The sequence below is a fragment of the Peromyscus eremicus genome, chromosome 19 (assembly GCF_949786415.1).
Source record: "Peromyscus eremicus chromosome 19, PerEre_H2_v1, whole genome shotgun sequence".
Classification (NCBI taxonomy): Eukaryota; Metazoa; Chordata; class Mammalia; order Rodentia; family Cricetidae; genus Peromyscus; species Peromyscus eremicus.
This window is the reverse complement of record NC_081435.1, coordinates 23,772,904-23,790,431: the sequence shown is the minus strand read 5'-3', so window position 1 is coordinate 23,790,431 and position 17,528 is coordinate 23,772,904. Positions and strand designations below refer to the sequence as shown.

The 17,528-nt window shown below is 45.2% G+C and overlaps 1 protein-coding gene across 2 annotated transcripts in view; it reads left to right on the top strand.

Annotated features, from left to right (window-relative positions):
- Nucleotides 1-12,460, top strand: part of Cdc25c (cell division cycle 25C) — a 30,526-nt gene extending 18,066 nt beyond the window's left edge. For both annotated transcript variants that reach the window (XM_059246640.1, XM_059246641.1), the window contains 7 exons: nt 331-480; nt 4,606-4,707; nt 8,409-8,471; nt 9,734-9,832; nt 10,721-10,854; nt 11,810-11,921; nt 12,146-12,460. In XM_059246640.1, coding sequence (XP_059102623.1) covers nt 331-480; nt 4,606-4,707; nt 8,409-8,471; nt 9,734-9,832; nt 10,721-10,854; nt 11,810-11,921; nt 12,146-12,298 — 813 coding nt within the window. In that variant the 3' untranslated portion in view covers nt 12,299-12,460. The remainder of the gene's footprint in view (nt 1-330; nt 481-4,605; nt 4,708-8,408; nt 8,472-9,733; nt 9,833-10,720; nt 10,855-11,809; nt 11,922-12,145) is intronic.
- Nucleotides 12,461-17,528: the final 5,068 nt, after the last annotated feature.

The window sequence follows — 17,528 nt, the reverse complement described above, 5'->3', positions numbered from 1 at the left end:
TCAGGACCTCTGGAAAAGCAGTCAGTGTTTTTAACCTCTGAGCCATCTCTCCAGCCCGAGTTGTACACTTTTAATTCCTACATTTATATCGTTAGTATATTTTGAGTCAGACTTTGTACATGATACAAATGTTCTGAATAAAGGGCTTCATGTTCGTTTGTTATTTTTAATTTTTTTTTTTCTTTCATTGAGACAGAATTTGAGTATGTAGCTCAGGCCTGCCTCAGCCTGCTAATCCTTTTATATCAGCCTCTTGATTAGTGGGATCATAGACATATGCTTTCACACTCGACCCTAACTAGGTTCTAATCTTGTCGATATACTTGACAGGAAGATGGAATCCTTGTGGACAATGAAATGCGGTATCTGGACAGTCCCATCACTGCAGTTCCAAAACTGAGTAAAAAGCTGAAGCTGGAAGACCAAGAAGGGGTTTCAGGGGACCCAGTGGAGTTTTCCCTGGAAGACCAAGAGGCCAAGGTACAGTGTTCTGTTGCTTTCCATTTCCACCCTCTCTGTTTTATCTCATTTATTGTGTGCACGGGTCTTCTGTATGTTTCTGTGTGTGCATGCATGTGCAGCCATATGTGCAGTGGTCAGAGGACAACTTGTGAAAGTTAGTTCTTTCCTCTGAGGGTGCAGGCGCCAAACTCAGTCATCAGGCCTCACAAGCTGAGTCTCCTCAGGGGCCCTTGGTTTTCTGTTATTGTTTCTTGTTTTTTAAAAGCAGGGTCTCATTATGTAGTCTAAGTTGTTGACATTGCTGGTTAGCCCAGAGTAGCTTTGAATGGCAATCCTCCTCTCTTAACCTCCTGAATACTAGGATTTTAGCAGGGCAATTTTGTGCTACCACACCAAATTTTCTTTTTCATTTTGTTTGTTTGAGACAGGGTCTCACTACGAGCTTGTGAGGCCTGATGACTGATGACATACAATGCACACTTGTACTGAAGCTTTAAAAAATTAAAAAGAAATGATTTGCCATAAATGGTGGTTCCTGCTTATAATTCTAGCACTTGGTACCCTGAGGCAGGAGGGTGTCCTCAAGCTCCAAGTTGGCCAGGGTAGCAGAGGGATACCCTGTTTCAACAAACTGAAAAGTTTCATGAGTTCACAAGGCAGATGTGGTCCCATGGAGTTCGGCACTCGGTTCCAGTTCTCGGCCTCTTCCCAGTGTTAGACCATTTGCCAGACTACTGAGAGCCTCAGTTTCCCGTATAAATTGGAGTGCAGGGCTGGACAGAAGCTCAGCTCCTACAGTACTGGCTACGGAAGCATGAGGACCACAGTGCGGGTCCCAGAACCCACATAAATGCTGGGTGGTTCCACCTGTAATTCCAGCTCTAGAAAGGTGAAGACGGCGGACGGAGATTGGGGCCAGCTGGCTGGTTCGACTAGCCTCACCAGCAAGCTCTCGATTCAGTTGACAGACTGCCGCAGTGAATAAGGAGAGTGATTGAGGGAGACCACTGGCATCCACCTGGGGCCTCCACACACGTTCACAAACACGTGCACATGGATTACAGGAACACACATGCAGAAATACAATGTAGAATGTAATAACTTCCACAGGATTGCTGTCTATACGATAAAGTGTTGAGAGCAGTTTGTATAAGAGACCAAGACCAGCCTGTCTCCATCTCTGCTTCTCCCTAAAATGAAGCATGTGTGTTCTCATCTCACACATCTCTTTCTCAGCGTGTGTGTGTGTGAAACACACGGTAGCAGTGTTTGATGGAGGATATGTTAGTTAGTTTGTATTGTATATCTTGAATGTTTGCAATTCTGTTTTGTTTGTGAATTATACCTCAATAAAAGAGAAAAAAATAATGTTTTCTGAGAGTGGTGGCACATGCCTTCAATTTCAGCATTTGGGAGGCAGAGGCAGGAGGATTCCTGAAAGCTGGAGGCCAGCCTTGTCGACAGTGAGAACTTATCTCAAAAAGAAAAAAGAGGGGGCTGGAGAGATGGCTCAGAGGTTAAGAGCACTGACTGCTCTTCCAGAGGTCCTGAGTTCAATTCCCAGCAACCACATGGTGGCTCACAGCCATCTGTAAAGAGATCTGGTGCCCTCTTCTGGTCATACATGCTGTATACAAAATAAATAAATAAATAAAAAAGAAAAAAGAAAAGAAAAAGAAAAATTTAAAAAGCAGTTTATAACATTCCACATACTTTATTATTTTTTAAAGGTTTATTTTTTTTTTTATTTTTTTATTTTTTTTAAAGATTTATTTACTTATTATGTATACAGCATGTATGACTGCAGGCCAGAAGAGGGCACCAGATCTCATTGCAGATGGTTGAGCCACTATGTGGATGCTGGGAATTGAACTCAGGACCTCTGGAAGAGTAGCCAGTGCTCTTAACCTCTGAGCCATCTCTCCAGCCCAAAGGTTTATTTTATTTTTATTTATGTGTTTGGGTAGGTATCTGTGTAGGTCAGAAGATTGTGTCAGAGCTGCTGGAGGTTCAGTTACAGGTTTTGTTGAGTCACCACGTGAGTGTTAGGAACCAAACTCTGGTCCTCTGAAAGAGCAGCAGGTGCTCTTAACCACAGAGCCATTTCTCCAGCCCTACTTTATTATTGTTGATAGTAACTAATATAATAGGAACAACATTGGATAATTAATGCGGTACTAACATGTGCCAAGTGGTTTACTACAGTAGAGGACAATCATAACTAAGATAGAGAAGATTCCTTGGGGTAGAAAGATAGTTCAGCCGGGCGGTGGTGGCGCACGCCTTTAATCCCAGCACTCGGGAGGCAGAGCCAGGCGGATCTCTGTGAGTTCGAGGCCAGCCTGGGCTACCAAGTGAGATCCAGGAAAGGCGCAAAGCTACACAGAGAAACCCTGTCTTGAAAAACCAAAAAAAAAAAAAAAAAAAAAAAAAAGAAAGATAGTTCAGTTTGTGGCTGGAGAGATGGCTTGGTGGTTAAGAGCACTGGCTGCTCTTCCAGAGGACACAGGTTCCAGAGGACACAGGTTTGGTTCCCAGTACCCACATTGGTGGTTCACAACTACCTGTAACTCCAGTTTTAAGGAATTTGATTTCCACTTCTGACCTCTATATGAGTAGCAGGCACACACATGGTACACATTCTTACATCCAGACAAAACACACATAAAATAAAAATAAAATATATCATTTAAAAAAAGATAGCTAAGCATGGGGACCTGAGCTCCAGCCTCAGCACCCACAGAAAAAGCCAGATGTGGTCCAACCCCAGTGCTAGGGAGGCAGCCAAGGGAGGCTGTCTAGCCTTGTCTAATCAGCAGGTCCCAGACTTCATTGAGAGGCCCTGTTGCAAAAACAAGGCAGCTGACTACTGAGGAATAACACCCAGGGTTGACCACTGGTCTTCACCCACAGAGCACTCACAGATACAAAGAAGATTAATAATAATTGTACAGGAGATCCTGGGTTCAATCCCTGGCATGGGGGTGTGTACATATTTCTGGAGTGTCATATGACAATATTTTATTGAGTTTTTTTTTTTTTTTTTTTTTTTGTTTTTCCAGATCAGGGTTTCTCTGTCTTGCCTTGGTTGTCCTGGAACTCACTCTGTAGACCAGGCTGGCCTTAAACTTAGATCTGCCTGCCTCTGCCTCCTGAGTACTGGGATTAAAGGTGTGTGCCACCACCAGCCCAGTTTATTGTTCTTTTTTAAGGAAGAGTCTTATTCTATGCCCTGACTGGTCTCAAACTTGTGTCCTTCTGCCTGAACATCCCAAATGCTGGGATCGCAGGAGTGAACTGCCATGCCCAGCCCATGTGATGTCCTGAGCATCCCAAATCCTGGGATTGCAGGAGTGAACCGCCATGCCCAGCCCATGTGATGTCTTGAGCATCCCAAATGCTGGGATCTCAGGAGTGATCCGCCATGCCCAGCCCATGTGATGTCTTGACACTGTCTTCAGTGTTGGGATTTGAACCTAGGACCTAGCAAATGTTAGGCAACTGCTGAGCCATTGAACTTTACCCCGTCCATATAATATTCAAATAGGGCAATTTTATACTTAGATTTTAGGAACTGCCCTACTGCAGTACATCATTTTACATTCCCACCAGTAATACATAAAAGTCCCAATTTCTCCACATCTTTAAAAAATTATTATTTATTTTAAACTTTTTTTAGATTTTTATTTTATATATATGTGTATGTATTAGGTGGGTGGGTGTGTGTGTGTGTGTGTGTGTGTGTGTGTATGTGTGTGTATTTAGGTGTGTGTAGGCATTCACATGCATATGGCGGTCAAAGAAGAGTTTGTGTTTGTTTTGTTTTTTGGGATAGGGTTTCTCTGTGTAGCTTTGGCTGTCCTGGAATTAGCTCTATAGACCAGGCTGGCCTCGAACTCACATAGATCCGCCTGCCTCTGCCTCCTGAGTGCTGGGATTAAAGGTGTGCGCCACCACCACTTCCTGGCCAGAGAACAGTTTTGTGGACTTGGTTCTGCCTTCCACATTTATATGGGTTCTGGGAATTGCACTCAGGTTGCCAGGCTCCAGGAAGTACCTTACTTACTGAGCCATCTTGCCAGCCCTGGTCTTTAAATCTTTAACATGAGAATTGTGGGGTAAGTGAGAGTTTCGTCATTTCAGGGTTTAAGACTAAAGAAGATGGACTCTCTCTGTGACACTGATGCCATTCAGATGGAGGAGGAAGATTCTGATGAACGGCATCTGATTGGTGATTTCTCCAAGGTGAGTTTGGTTATATCTGCCTTTACTATCTGTGCGTGTGTGTGTGTGTGTGTGTGTGTGTGTGTGTGTGTGTGTGTGTACACACGTGTACTCAGAGAGATCTGCCTGCCTCTGCCTCTGCTTCCCGAGTGCTGGAGTCAAAGGCGTGTGCCATCACCTCCATCCAGGCTTTGATTTTTCTTGATTTTAATCTCTTTGCAGAGGATGCTAGATGTAACCATCCATCCTCACTAAATGTTCTTTGTTGACCTGAAGGTAGACCTCAATCCTAAATCTAATAAGAAAGCATTTATTTATCTAGGAAAATCCAGAACACTGGTATTTGTATGTAACTTTGTATCCTTTCTTATTAGAAATATCTTTTTGAGTCAGGCTGTGGTGACTCACACCTTTAATCCTAGTGCTACTGGAGAGGCAGAGCCAGGCGGATCTCTGTAAGTTCGAGGCCAGCCTGGTCTACAGAGTGAGTTCCAGGACAGGCACCAAAACTGCACAGAGAAACCCTGTCTTGAAAAAAAAAAAAAAAAAAGAAAGAAAGAAATATATTTTTGAGAGCTGGCAAGATGGCCCAGCAGGTAAAAAGCTCCCTGGAGCCCGTGGTGGAAGAAGAAAACCAACTCTTGAAAGTTGTTCTGGGACATTGACACATGCACCATAGTACATGAGTACCCACAGTCACCCTCACACACAATTCTTAAGATGTCTAAAAACTGAAGATCTTTTAAGCTGGGTGTGATGGCTTATATCCTAGTCTCATCCCTCAGGAGACCGATGCAGGAGAATTGCTGCAAGTTTCAGATCAGCTTAAACCATATAGTGAGTTCTAGGCCAACCAGGACTATCCAGTGAGACCCTGTCTCCAAAAGCAGGTGTGTGTGTGTGTGTGTGTGTGTGTGTGTGTGTGTGCAAATAAATAAATAAATACTTGGTTAATATAAAAAGTAGAAAATGATAAAATTTATCCCAAACCTTATCAACCAGAAAAAATTATTTTTTGTGTGTATTTCTACAGACTTTTCCCACACAAACTCACACATACAAGTAGGTTTTGTATCCCCAACACCGGACAACAAAAATAACTCTTGTACAACAAAAATAACTCTTGTACTCTTTTGGGTCTGTTGAGGTTTTGTGGTTTCTGTTACTTTATGTCATCTCATGGAGATATAAAGTGGCAAGGTAGAGTACTTGCCACTTTATATCGAGAACATCTGTCTTGAGGCAGGATAGTGAGTCTGGGCTGTGCAGTGAGAGCCTTTCTCCGAACAACAGCAATTTTTCAGTGAGGGATAGAGATGTAACCCAGTGATAGAGTGTATGCTTAGCATGAGTTCAGACCTCAGACAGTCTTTTCAGTAGTAAACAGTTCTGTTTCATCATTTATCTCTGTTTTTCATTTTTTTATTGTTCATACGTCTTCCTTTTTAGAGTAAGTGTATATGTGCATGAGAATGTGTATGTGTTCGTATCATAATACTAGAGGACAACTTGTGGGAGTTGGTTTTCTCCTTCCACTGTGTGGTTCCTGGGGGTTGAACTCAGGTTTCCAAGTTTGGTGGCAAGTGCTTTTACCCACGGAACCCTCTCTCCAGTCCTGTGTTTGTTTTTGTCGAGACAGGGTTTTTCTGTGTAGCCCTGGCTGTCCTGGAACTCACTCTGTAGACCAGGCTGGCCTCGAACTCACAGAGATCCTCCTTCCTCTGCCTCCTGAGTGCTGGGACTAAAGGCATGCACCACCACCGCCCAGCCATATGTTTTTATTTTTATTTATTTTTTATTTTATTTTATTTTTTTGGTTTTTCGAGACAGGGTTTCTCTGTGTAGCTTTGCGCCTTTCCTGGAACTTGCTTTGGAGACCAGGCTGGCCTCGAACTCACGGAGATCCGCCTGGCTCTGCCTCCCAAGTGCTGGGATTAAAGGCGTGCGCCACCACCGCCCGCCATGTTTTTATTTTTTAAGATAGCGTCTCATAGCTCAGGATCCATCTGCTTCAGACTCCCAAGTGCTGGGATTACAGGTGTACACCAATGTACTTGGACATTTAGTCTTTTGGTTTTGGGTGTGTGGGGGATGCTGTATGTGCTTTAGTGTGTGTGGGAGCCCATTTTCAGGTTCCTTGTGGCTTTACCCAGCAGGTCCGCATAGAGGATGATTAGGTCCACATGCCTGAGTGCAGGTGTCTGAGATGGTCTGCACTTGGCGGTGCTGGGGGGTGTGGAGGTCTTTTGCTCCACCCCTTGGCGTCTCTATAAATACTCTGGGGCAGAGACAGTTGGGGGCCCGTTGGAAAAGGTTCCAGGCCCTCTCGAGGCTATCCTGTATTTTCTATCTGCAATATTCTCCGCAATAAATCCTTCTATCTAATATTTCCCGCTGCTCACACTCAAGAAAACTCTGGGGAGCTGTGGGGTTGGTGGGTAAACGCCCCACAAGTGTGGGCATCCATGTGGATCCATAGGTCAACCTTATGTGGTGTTCCTCAGGAGTTGTCACCATGTTTCTGAGACCGGGTCTCTCACTGGGACCTAGAGCTTGTAGATGAGTCTGGACTGGCAGGCCAGCAAGCCCCAAGGATCCTCGAGCCTCTGCCTGCCGAGCTCTGGGATTACAAATGCATACCATCCTGCCTAGCTTTGTTTGTGGATGCTGGGGATCAGTGCAGGTCCTCATACTGGTAGTTTGCCAACTGAGCTATCTTCCCAGCCCCCATTATATTGTTAACAACAACAACAAAAGGATTGCTTATTTTTATTTCGTGTTTTTACCTGTTTTCCTGAATATATGTATGAGCAATTGAGCCATAATGTGGGTGCTGGGAATGAACCTTGACCCTCTGTAAGAGCAACAAGTGCTCTTAACCACTGAGCAATGTCTCCAGCCCCACATTTCATCATTTAAAAAAGATTTGGCTAAATGGTGCACACCACCCAACACTCAGGAGGCAGAGGTAGGCAGGTCTCTGAATTCAAGGTCAGCATGGTCTACATAGTGAGTTCCAGGATTGCCAGAGTTGCATAGTAAGACTCAAAAAACAACAACAAAATGTTTTTATTTTATGTATATGGGCGTTTTGCCTGCATGTATGTCTGTGCACCACATGGGTGCAGTGTCGTCAGAGGCCAGAAGAGGGCGTCAGAAATATTGGTACTAGAGCTAGAGACAGTTGTGAGCCACCATGTAGGTGCTAGGAATCTGAACCCAGGTCCTCTGGGAGAGCAGCCAGTGCTCTTAACCACTGAGCCATCTCTCCAGACCTATATTTCATCATTTTCAATAACCGTTCATTAGTTAATTCTTTGGCTACTCATGTTTTTTCTATAAATCCTTTCTTGTAAGATATTTAGTTTTATAATTTTTCTTATGAATAAAATGGGCATATCGGTGAAGAAACATAAAATTTTGTGTACATCCTTGATAAGTTCCTTGGGATCAGTTCTTAGAAACAGAATTGCTCTTTTGTTTTGTTTTCTAATATCACTTGGAAGCTAGATGTGGTGTTCTACACCTTTAATCCTAGAACTCTGAAGGCAGAGGCAGGGGGATCTCTGAGTTAAGGCCAGGACAGATCTACAAGGAGCAACCCTGTCTCGAAAAACCAAACCCAATCAAAAGACTCACTTGGAAAGGACAGCATGGGAGTCTTTGATGGGATGCTTGGGTTGGGAATTCCTGCTGTAATTTCAGTTCTTGGGTCTTTCTAGATGTGTGTGCTGCCAACGGTGTCAGGGAGACACCAAGATCTGAAGTACATCACCCCAGACACAGTAAGCAAATTTCTGGAGATGGTAACTGGGCGTATCCTATCGTCAGCCGGCTGACTGTGCTCCCCTAACGCCCACCTGTCTGTGTTGCTTTCACTCTGTCCCCTCACGAGGACTTCTTATTCACCTGAAGCTGTATTAAAAGGACTCCTTTATATATCTATTTTCCATCTTTTTATTTTATTTATTTATTTTTGAGATAAAGTTTCTTTTTGTAGACCAGGCTGTCCTGGAGCTTAGAGATCCAGCTGCCTCTGCCTCCCAGGTGCTGGGATTAAAGGTGTGTGCCACCATGTCCAGCTCCATTTCCTGTCTTTTGAAAAATTTTAGTTAAACAAATGATATGTTATTATAGATAAGGGAGAGAAGGGAAGGAAGATATAAAAAGAAAAAAATCAGCTGGGCAGTTCTTTCTAGAAAGGCTAAACTAATTTATTCTTCTAGAAGTAGTTTACATTTTCTCTTTTATTTTTTAATTTTATTTTTTTATTTTTTAAAGATTTATTTATTATGTATACAGTGTTCTGCCTGCATGTGTCCCTGCAGGCCAGAAGAGAGCACGAGATCTCATTACAGATGGTTGTGAGGCACCATGTGGTTGCTGGGTACTGTTCTCAGAACCTTTGGAAGAGCAGTCAGTACTCTTAACCACTGAGCCATCTCTCCAGCCCCATTTTTCTCTTTTATTTTATTATTTTTATGTATTTATTTGTTTGTTTGTTTGTTTTTCGAGATAGAGTTTCTCTGTGTAGTTTTGCGCCTTTCCTGGAACTCACTCTGTAGTCCAGGCTGGCCTTGAACTCACAGAGATCCGCCTGCCTCTGCCTCCCGAGTGCTGGGATTAATGGCATGCACACCACCGCCCGGCTACCATTTTCTCTTTTAAATACAAACCGTCGCCTCTATGCTTTCTGAAAGACTGGTGAATGGGGAACTATTTCCCATGTCTTCTTATAAAACTGGGTTCTCGAGCTGCTACCCCTGCTCCTGCTGTCCTCCTCGGGTGTCCCTGAGAGACTGACCGGCCATGCTCGCCTCTAGATCAACCTCAACATCAGCCATGTGTCCTCTACACAGGCATTTCCACTTCAAGCTCCTATGTGGGATTGGGCTTAACCATTGCTGTGGTGCAAATACAAGCTAACTCTGGAGGCTGTGCATACAGTGCAGTCCTGGGTGACTGCTAGGAATATGCAGAAAGGCGCTCTGTGGCTCCTCTCTCAGAGTGCCAGTGAACAGGACATTCAGTCATTCTCTCTGTGCAGGTGGCGGCTTTACTGGCTGGAAACTTCCAGAGTCTGATTGAGAAGTTTTATATCATCGATTGCCGCTATCCGTATGAGTACCTGGGAGGACACATCCTGGTGAGGTCACACTGTGGACATTAGCCAGGGAGAAGCTGGAGATTTGGGTTTATTGAGAAGAGTGATGGGCAAAGGGTCCTATGACATCTAGCACAAGGACAGAGATCATACACTTGGATCACATCGGAGGAAGTCCTTACTTCTGTTTTAAGTCTGTACCGTGAGCAATCTCTTTCCCTCCTTGACAGTCTCTTTCTGTGGGCGCCTCGAAGTAAAAACAATCTGAGAACTAGGAAGTACTTTGCAAACATTGACTGTTCACAAACAGTTCTCATAGTTTAACCTGTGCTCTGGTGGTTCAGTGTAGTTAGAAGTTTTTCTGTGTCCCACCTGGTCCCGCAGCCGCTCAGACCTGAATAAACACACAGAGGCTTATATTAATTACAAACTGGATGGCCTCTGGCTCAAGCTTCTTGCTAGCTAGCTCTTATAACTTAACCCATTTCTATTAATCTATAAGTTGCCGTGTGCCCGTGGTGTTAGCAGTTTGCTGGCATCTTGCTGCTTCTTGGGCAGCGGCTGGCCTCGCCCCTTCCTCTCCTTTCTCTTTTCACTGTCTCTCTTGGATTTTCCCACCTGGCTCCATCCTGCCCTGCCATAGGCCAATGCAGCTTTATTTATTAACCAATCAGAGCAACACATATTCACAGCATACAGAAAGACATCACACAGCAGTTCAGTTTTATGAACATGTAGGGAGCAGCTACATACCAAACTCTCTGCCAAGCCCTAGGGTAGATATAGAGATAGGCTTAGACTCCTGCCCTAAAATTCCTTCCTGCCTAGTTTCTGGCCTAAATACCCCAGAATAGTATCTCAGGCATTCCTGGGTATTGACTGTACACAAGCCCTTGAGGGAATACTTGCTAACAACATCCTTTTCTACAGGGAGCCTTAAACCTGCACAGCCAGAAGGAACTGCATGAGTTCTTTCTGAAGAAGCCTATTGTTCCTCTGGACATCCAGAAAAGAATCATTATTGTGTTCCTCTGTGAATTCTCCTCAGAGAGAGGCCCCCGAATGTGAGTGTCTAAGGTTGGCAATGGAAATGAATCTTGAATGAGACTTGGCAGACCAGTTTGGACAGAGACTGACCTGAATGAGCACCTTTTACTACAGTTTGATGGTGCAGAAACTTTGAGACATGGGTCTTGGCTGGTGCACATAGGCCATGGGATAGGCCTACTTCCTGTCCTGTACCTGCTTCCTGTTCCACCAAGATGTGAACAAGCTGTGCCATAACTTCCCGCTGCCAGCAGTGGGGCTGCAGCAGCCTCCATGCCTTAGGGTGATTGAAGGAAGGTGTTCCCAGATTCAGAAGTTTGAGCACTAAAGGGAAGAATTGGGCACTGGAGATGTAACTCAACTGGCAGAGTGCCTGCCTAGAATGTATGCCTTGGGGTTGATCCCCAACATTACATAGAACTGGCCATGACTGTGCACACCTATAATCCCAGCACAGAAAAGTGGGAGTCATACAAGCAGGAAGTTCAGAAGTTTAAGGTCAGCCTGAGTTCCAGATCAATCTGGGCTCGAGATCTCATCTCAAAAAAAAAAAAAAAAAAAAGAGCCAGACATGCAGGTCTCTGAGTTTGAGGTCAGCCTGGGCTACATGGTGAGACCCCATCTCAGAAACAAAACAAACAAAAAACCATGTAAACACACACACACACACACCACACACACAAAGAGAGATTTGGGAATGAAGCTTCAATGGAGCACAGGGAAAAGAGAATGTTATTTGGACCTTGGTTAGCAAACACTGTAAGAGGTTGTGTGTGTTGGGGATGGTGACTAAACCTGATGGGGATTAAACCTGTCTTCTAGACAGTACTTTACCCCTGAGCTGCATTTCTAGCCCTAAAGGTTCTCTAGGGAGGTTCCTCGTGGTCTGCCCTCCCTCCCCTCCCCACTGAAGGCCCATGGGCGCCTGACTTGGCCTCCTTCACCTCACTCGTCTCTGGATTTTCTCTAAAGGTGCCGTTCTCTGAGGGAAAAAGACAGAGCTCTGAACCAGTATCCAGCATTGTACTACCCAGAGCTGTATGTCCTCAAAGGGGGCTACAGAGACTTCTTTCCAGAATATATGGTAAAGGGACGTGGAAGAGCTCAGATGTGGCACATGGTGGGGGCGGGGGGCGGGGTGTTGTGGCTCAGACTCAGAGGAGCCAGCTTTGGCATGCAGCCTCCAGGGACTGTAAACATCCTGAGAAGAAACTGCTGTCCCTCAGCCATTGAGAGCAGCACCTCTTCTCCTTAGTAGGCAGAGCTCAGGAGCCTAAGGAGTCCTTGACCTTGTCCCCAACCTTTCAGGAGCTGTGTGAACCACAGAGCTACTGTCCCATGCATCATCAGGACCACCAGGCTGAGCTGCTGAGATGGCGAAGCCAGAGCAAGGCCCAGGAAGAGGACCGGCAGCTTTGGGAGCAGATCGCCCTCCTGGTGAAGGATGTGAGCCCACCATAGTGGGTATGACGGTGGCAGTGGAGACACTGGAGATCCTGAACAGAAAGAGTCATCTATGTTGCTAACCCCATGATTGTTACAAAGTGTCTGCAAACACTGGGCATGGCCCAGGCGTGGTGCTAGTGCCTTTAGTCCCAGCACTCAGGAGGTAGAGGCAGGAGGATCTCTGTGAGTTTGAGGCAATCCTGGGCTACACGTGACCCTGTCTCAAAAACAGACAAACAAATAAAAAGAAAACCTATCAAATAAAAGCTTCCAGATGCCTACAAGCTGATAGGCTGTCTACTGACGAAATGCTAGGCCCCAGGACCTGCTCAGTGTCAGTGAGCTGCTGGCTGGGTTCTGGATGATGAGCAGAGGTGTTTGCATTGCTTCACAGAGTTCATGTAGTTCTCTTCCCAGTCTTCACATCTTGCCATAAGCCGAACAGCTCGTTCTCCAACCCGGCCTGGCTTTTCGAGATCACAGCCTACCCTCTCTTTGTCTTTCCTTCCGCTGCTCCCCATCATCCACTCCAGTGGCAGGTAAACAGGAGGAGTGTGACTGTGAGCCCAGTCTCCTCCTGGAAGCTCTACATAAGGAGAAGAGTCCTGAATGAAGGCAAGGACTGTTGGTGTGGTGAGGGCTGGCCTAGAGGTCATGAGAACCCTGCGTGTGAACTCTAGCACTATAAACAACTTCAGAGTAAAGTTGGACTGGGGAGATGGCTCGGTGGGTAAAACATTTGCTGCGTAAGCTTGAGGACCTGAGTTCAAACCCAGGAAGCCACATAGAGCAGCACTGTGACTGCATCTGTAGCCCCAGGGCCCTCACTGTGAGATGGAGCTGCAGACAGAAGCCCTGGGAACTGAGGCCGGCTAACCTGGCCTACACACAGAACAACAGAAAAGAGACCCCAGCTTAAATAAGGTGGAAGGGGAAGACCAACACCTGAGGTGGTGCCCTGACACACACACACACACACACACACACACACACACACACACACACACACGGCTTTGAGACCTAAAGATATAACCTGAAAGTGCCAAAGTTCTTTTCTTTAGTGCTTAAGTTTTGGAGCATGGACCCTCAGCATCATAGGAATTTGTTTGAACTAAAAAAAATTCATGGTGCTCGCTTCAGCAGCACATATGCTGAAAATGGAACAAAAGGCCAGGCAGTGGTGGTGCACGCCTTTAATCCCAGCACTCGGGAGGCAGAGCCAGGCGGATCTCTGTGAGTTCAAGGCCAGCCTGGGCTGCAGAGTTCCAGGAAAGGCGCAAAGCTACACAGAGAAGCCCTGTCTCAGAAAAAACAAAACAAAACAAAAAACAACAAAAAAGGAACAAAAGTGCAAGGATAATGCACAGATTAGTGAAGCACTGCACATGAGCACACACACACACACACATATAAAATACTCATGTCTTCATTTTTTTTTTTAAGATTTATTATATTTACAGTGTTCTGCCTGCATGTATGCCTACATGCCAGAAGAGGGCACCAGATCTCATTTTAGATCTCATTATAGCCACCATGTGGTTGCTGGGAATTGAACTCAGAACTCTGGAAGAGCAGCCAGTGCTCTTAACTGCTGAGCCATTTCTCCAGTCCCCTCACTTCAGATTTTAAGTCAGAACTTCTGAGGTTATAACTCACAAATCTAAGTTTTAAAACTTTCTGTTGCCAGGTGGTGGTGGTGCACACTTTTAATCCCAGTACTCGGGATGTGGAGGCAGGTGGATCTCTATAAGTTCCAGGCCAGCCTGGTTTACAGAGCAAGTTCCAGGACAGCCAGGGCTATAAAGAGAAAACGTTTCAGGGGAAACAAAAACAAAACAAAACAAACCAACAACTTTCTGTCAACTGTGGAGCAAATGCCAGTAATTAATCTCAGGAGGGCATGAGGTTCAAGGCCAGCCTCAGCTACTTGAGATCCTAGCTGACAAAACCATCAAAACAAGAAAAATGTTCTTTTTCAGGTAATTTGATGCACCCTGAGGCATAGTAAACATTACTCTGGAACTAAGGGAAAAGTTCAATTGTATTCCTGAGCTGGATTTGGTGATAAATGTTTGTATCCCTAAGTGGCCAAGGCAGGAAGATGGTGAATGTTAGGTCTCAAACCTGGTTCTCCCTGACAGTGAGTTCATGTACAAGATATATAGTCTGTGGTGAACTTTTTCATTGTCTTGTCTTTGAAAAAAATTTAAAGATTAATTTATGTGTATGAGTCTTTTGCCTGCGTGTGTGTGTGTGTGTGTGTGTGTGTGTGTGTGTGTGTGTGAAAGAGAGAGAGAGAGAGAGAGAGAGAGAGAGAGAGAGAGAGAGAGAGAGAGAGAGAGAGAGAGACACTTGTATGCCTGGTACATATATGTGTGTGTGGTGTGTGTGTGTGTGTGTGTGACGTGTGTGTGTGTAACTTGTGTGCCTGGTACCTGCAGAGGCCATCTAGATCACCTGGAACCAAAGTTAAAGAGGATAGTGAGCCACCATGTGGGTGCTGGGAACAGCAAGTGCTCTTAACTGCTGAGCCATCTCACTGGCCCCTGTGTATCATTTTTTAGTTTTGAAATGATTTCGCTCTAGCTCAGGCCAGTCTGGAGTTGGTGATCATTTGTCTAGTATGCATGAATTCTTGGATTCAGTCTCCAGCACCACACGAATGGGCTTGCTGGGTCCATGCCTGTAATCCCAGCTACTAGAAAGAGAGGGAGAGAACTTAATCAGTGTCTTTCTCGGGTACATATCAGCACAGGCTACATAAGACCATGGCTTTAAAATAGCAAGGGGGTGGAGACTTGGCACTTAAGAGTATTTGCTGCTCAAGCAGCCGGGCGGTGGTGGCGCACGCCTTTAATCCCAGCACTCGGGAGGCAGAGCCAGGCCGATCTCTGTGAGTTCGAGGCCAGCCTGGGCTACCAAGTGAGTTCCAGGAAAGGCGCAAAACTACACAGAGAAGCCCTGTCTCGAAAAACAAAACAAAACAAAAAACAAAAAAAGAGTTCCAGGACAGCCAGAGCTACACAGAGAAACCTTGTCTTTTAAAACAAATAACAACAACAACAATAATAATAATATACAAGAAGAAAGAAAAAATAGAAGTGTGAGGAAAGATCAGACTTCAGGAAGACCTTTCAAATTGTTCTACAGTGCTCTGAACACTCCCAGAGCTCTTTGAGGTGGGCGGGCTCTCATCTGTGTGGTGAGATACACAGCTCTGGTACTAGGGACTGGTAACCCAAGATTAGGAAACGAGGAAGCGCTCTAAGGCACAGACCAGAGACAAAAATGAATCTTCCCAGATTCCGGAACAGGGTAACATTCTTGATGTAAGTGGTTAAGTAATACAGAGGGCAGTAGCCAGAGGGTAGCTGGTGCCTGCGGCCGGACTGTTTCTTGTTGAATCCCTGCTTCACGGCAGAGGGCACTGCTGTATTCTCAAAGACAGCCGAGCCTCCACTCCAGCTTTCTGTAGGAATGAAAGCTGCCTCCCTTGTCACTAAGCCCTTGAACTCAGTCTCTGGAGGTAGAGAGAGAGGGCAGAGGGGAAGGTACTACACAATTCTACCCATTCAAGGACCAGGACCAAGCAGAAGTTCCCAGTAGCCTGAGGAAGAAAGTACTCAACACACCTAAGTGTAAGGGGGGAATTCCGACTCATTACTGTCCCTAGTGGGTTATTTCCTGGTAAGTCTCGGAGATGTGGATCCAAGTCCTCATAAGATACTGGTGTCTGTGTGTTCACATTTCAGTAATCTTATTTATTTTTGGTTTTTTGAGACAGGGTTTCTCTTGTATAGCCTTGGCTCTCCTAGAACTCACTCTGTAGACCAGGCTGGCCTCGAACTCATAGAGATCCATCTGCCTTTGCCTTCCAATATTTTAGTAATCTTAAATGGACATTCTTGTAAAGAAAAATACTAGGACTTTATCTTCTTTATGAAAAATGGTATTTATCTAAAAGGCATTTCTCCACACTGGCCTATCATCTGGTGGGTGGGGTATGGGCGGAGGGCTGAGTATTGAACTTTGTATGCTAAGCAGGTGCTGGACCGCTCAGCTCCAGCTTTCCCATAGGATTCATTTTATGTGTGTGTGTGTGTAAGTACCTGCATATAAGTATGCATACTACATGCATGCTTGGGGGGGGGGGCAAACAAGTGATAGGCAATTAATTGTAAGCCACCGTGTGAGTCCCGGGAACTGAACCTGAGTCCTTTGCAGGAGGAGTAAGTATATAGTCTCTGAGCCATCTCTCTAGCCCCAAGATTTCTTATCTCTCACTGTACTGGGACTGGATTGTTGAATTCACATTACTTTCAAAAATAGTAATAGCACTTTGCAGCTGCTTGCTACACACAAGACTTTCTAAACTCATTACATACAACAACAGTCCTATTGAGAGAAATTGAAGAAGACAGAGGATAACAAAAACCACATAGCTGCCCCACACGGTGGCTTATGCCTGTAATCCCAGCACTCAAGACAGAGGCAGGGGGATTGCCAAGAGTTTGAGGCCAGCCTGGCTTACATAGTGAGTTCTAGGCTAGTGTGAGCTAGTGTGAGATCTTGTCTCAAGCAAACAGAAACAGAAAGGCCAGCATGGTAGCGTGCCTGTAATCCCAGTACTTGGGAGGTAATGGCAAGGAAACAAGGAGTTGAAGGTCACTCTTGGCTTCACAGTGGGTCTAAGACCAGCGTGGGTTACATGAAATCTTGTCTCACAAGGGAAAGGGCTGGGGATGTAGCTCAGGAGGGTGCCTAGCATTCACAAAGCCCTGGGCTTGAGCACAACTATAATTCCTGCACTGTGGAGGTAGAGACAGAGGATTGGAGGCTCAGATTATCCTTGGCTGGCTTAGTGAATTCATGGGCAGCCTGGGATACTCAAGAGTACATGCCACAACACACACACACACACACACACACACACACACACACACACACACACACGCAGGCACGCACGCATGCATGCATGCACGCACACATGCAGAGTAAACAAAAACAGTAAACTAGTAAATAGTAACTACTCTTTATGGGTTTGTTTTTGTTGTTCTTTTGAGGTTTTTTGTTTTTGTTTTTGTTTTTTTTTTAGATTTTTTTTGTTTATTTTTATCCTTTAACCTGTTTCCTGATGTACAGCTTCCTAGACATTTGGAATATTGAGTGATGTGATGATGTGCTCATGGGGTGAGTGGTTGGCTCAGGGTCTCTATGGAGTCTCAAGATGAAGAAAGATCCAAAC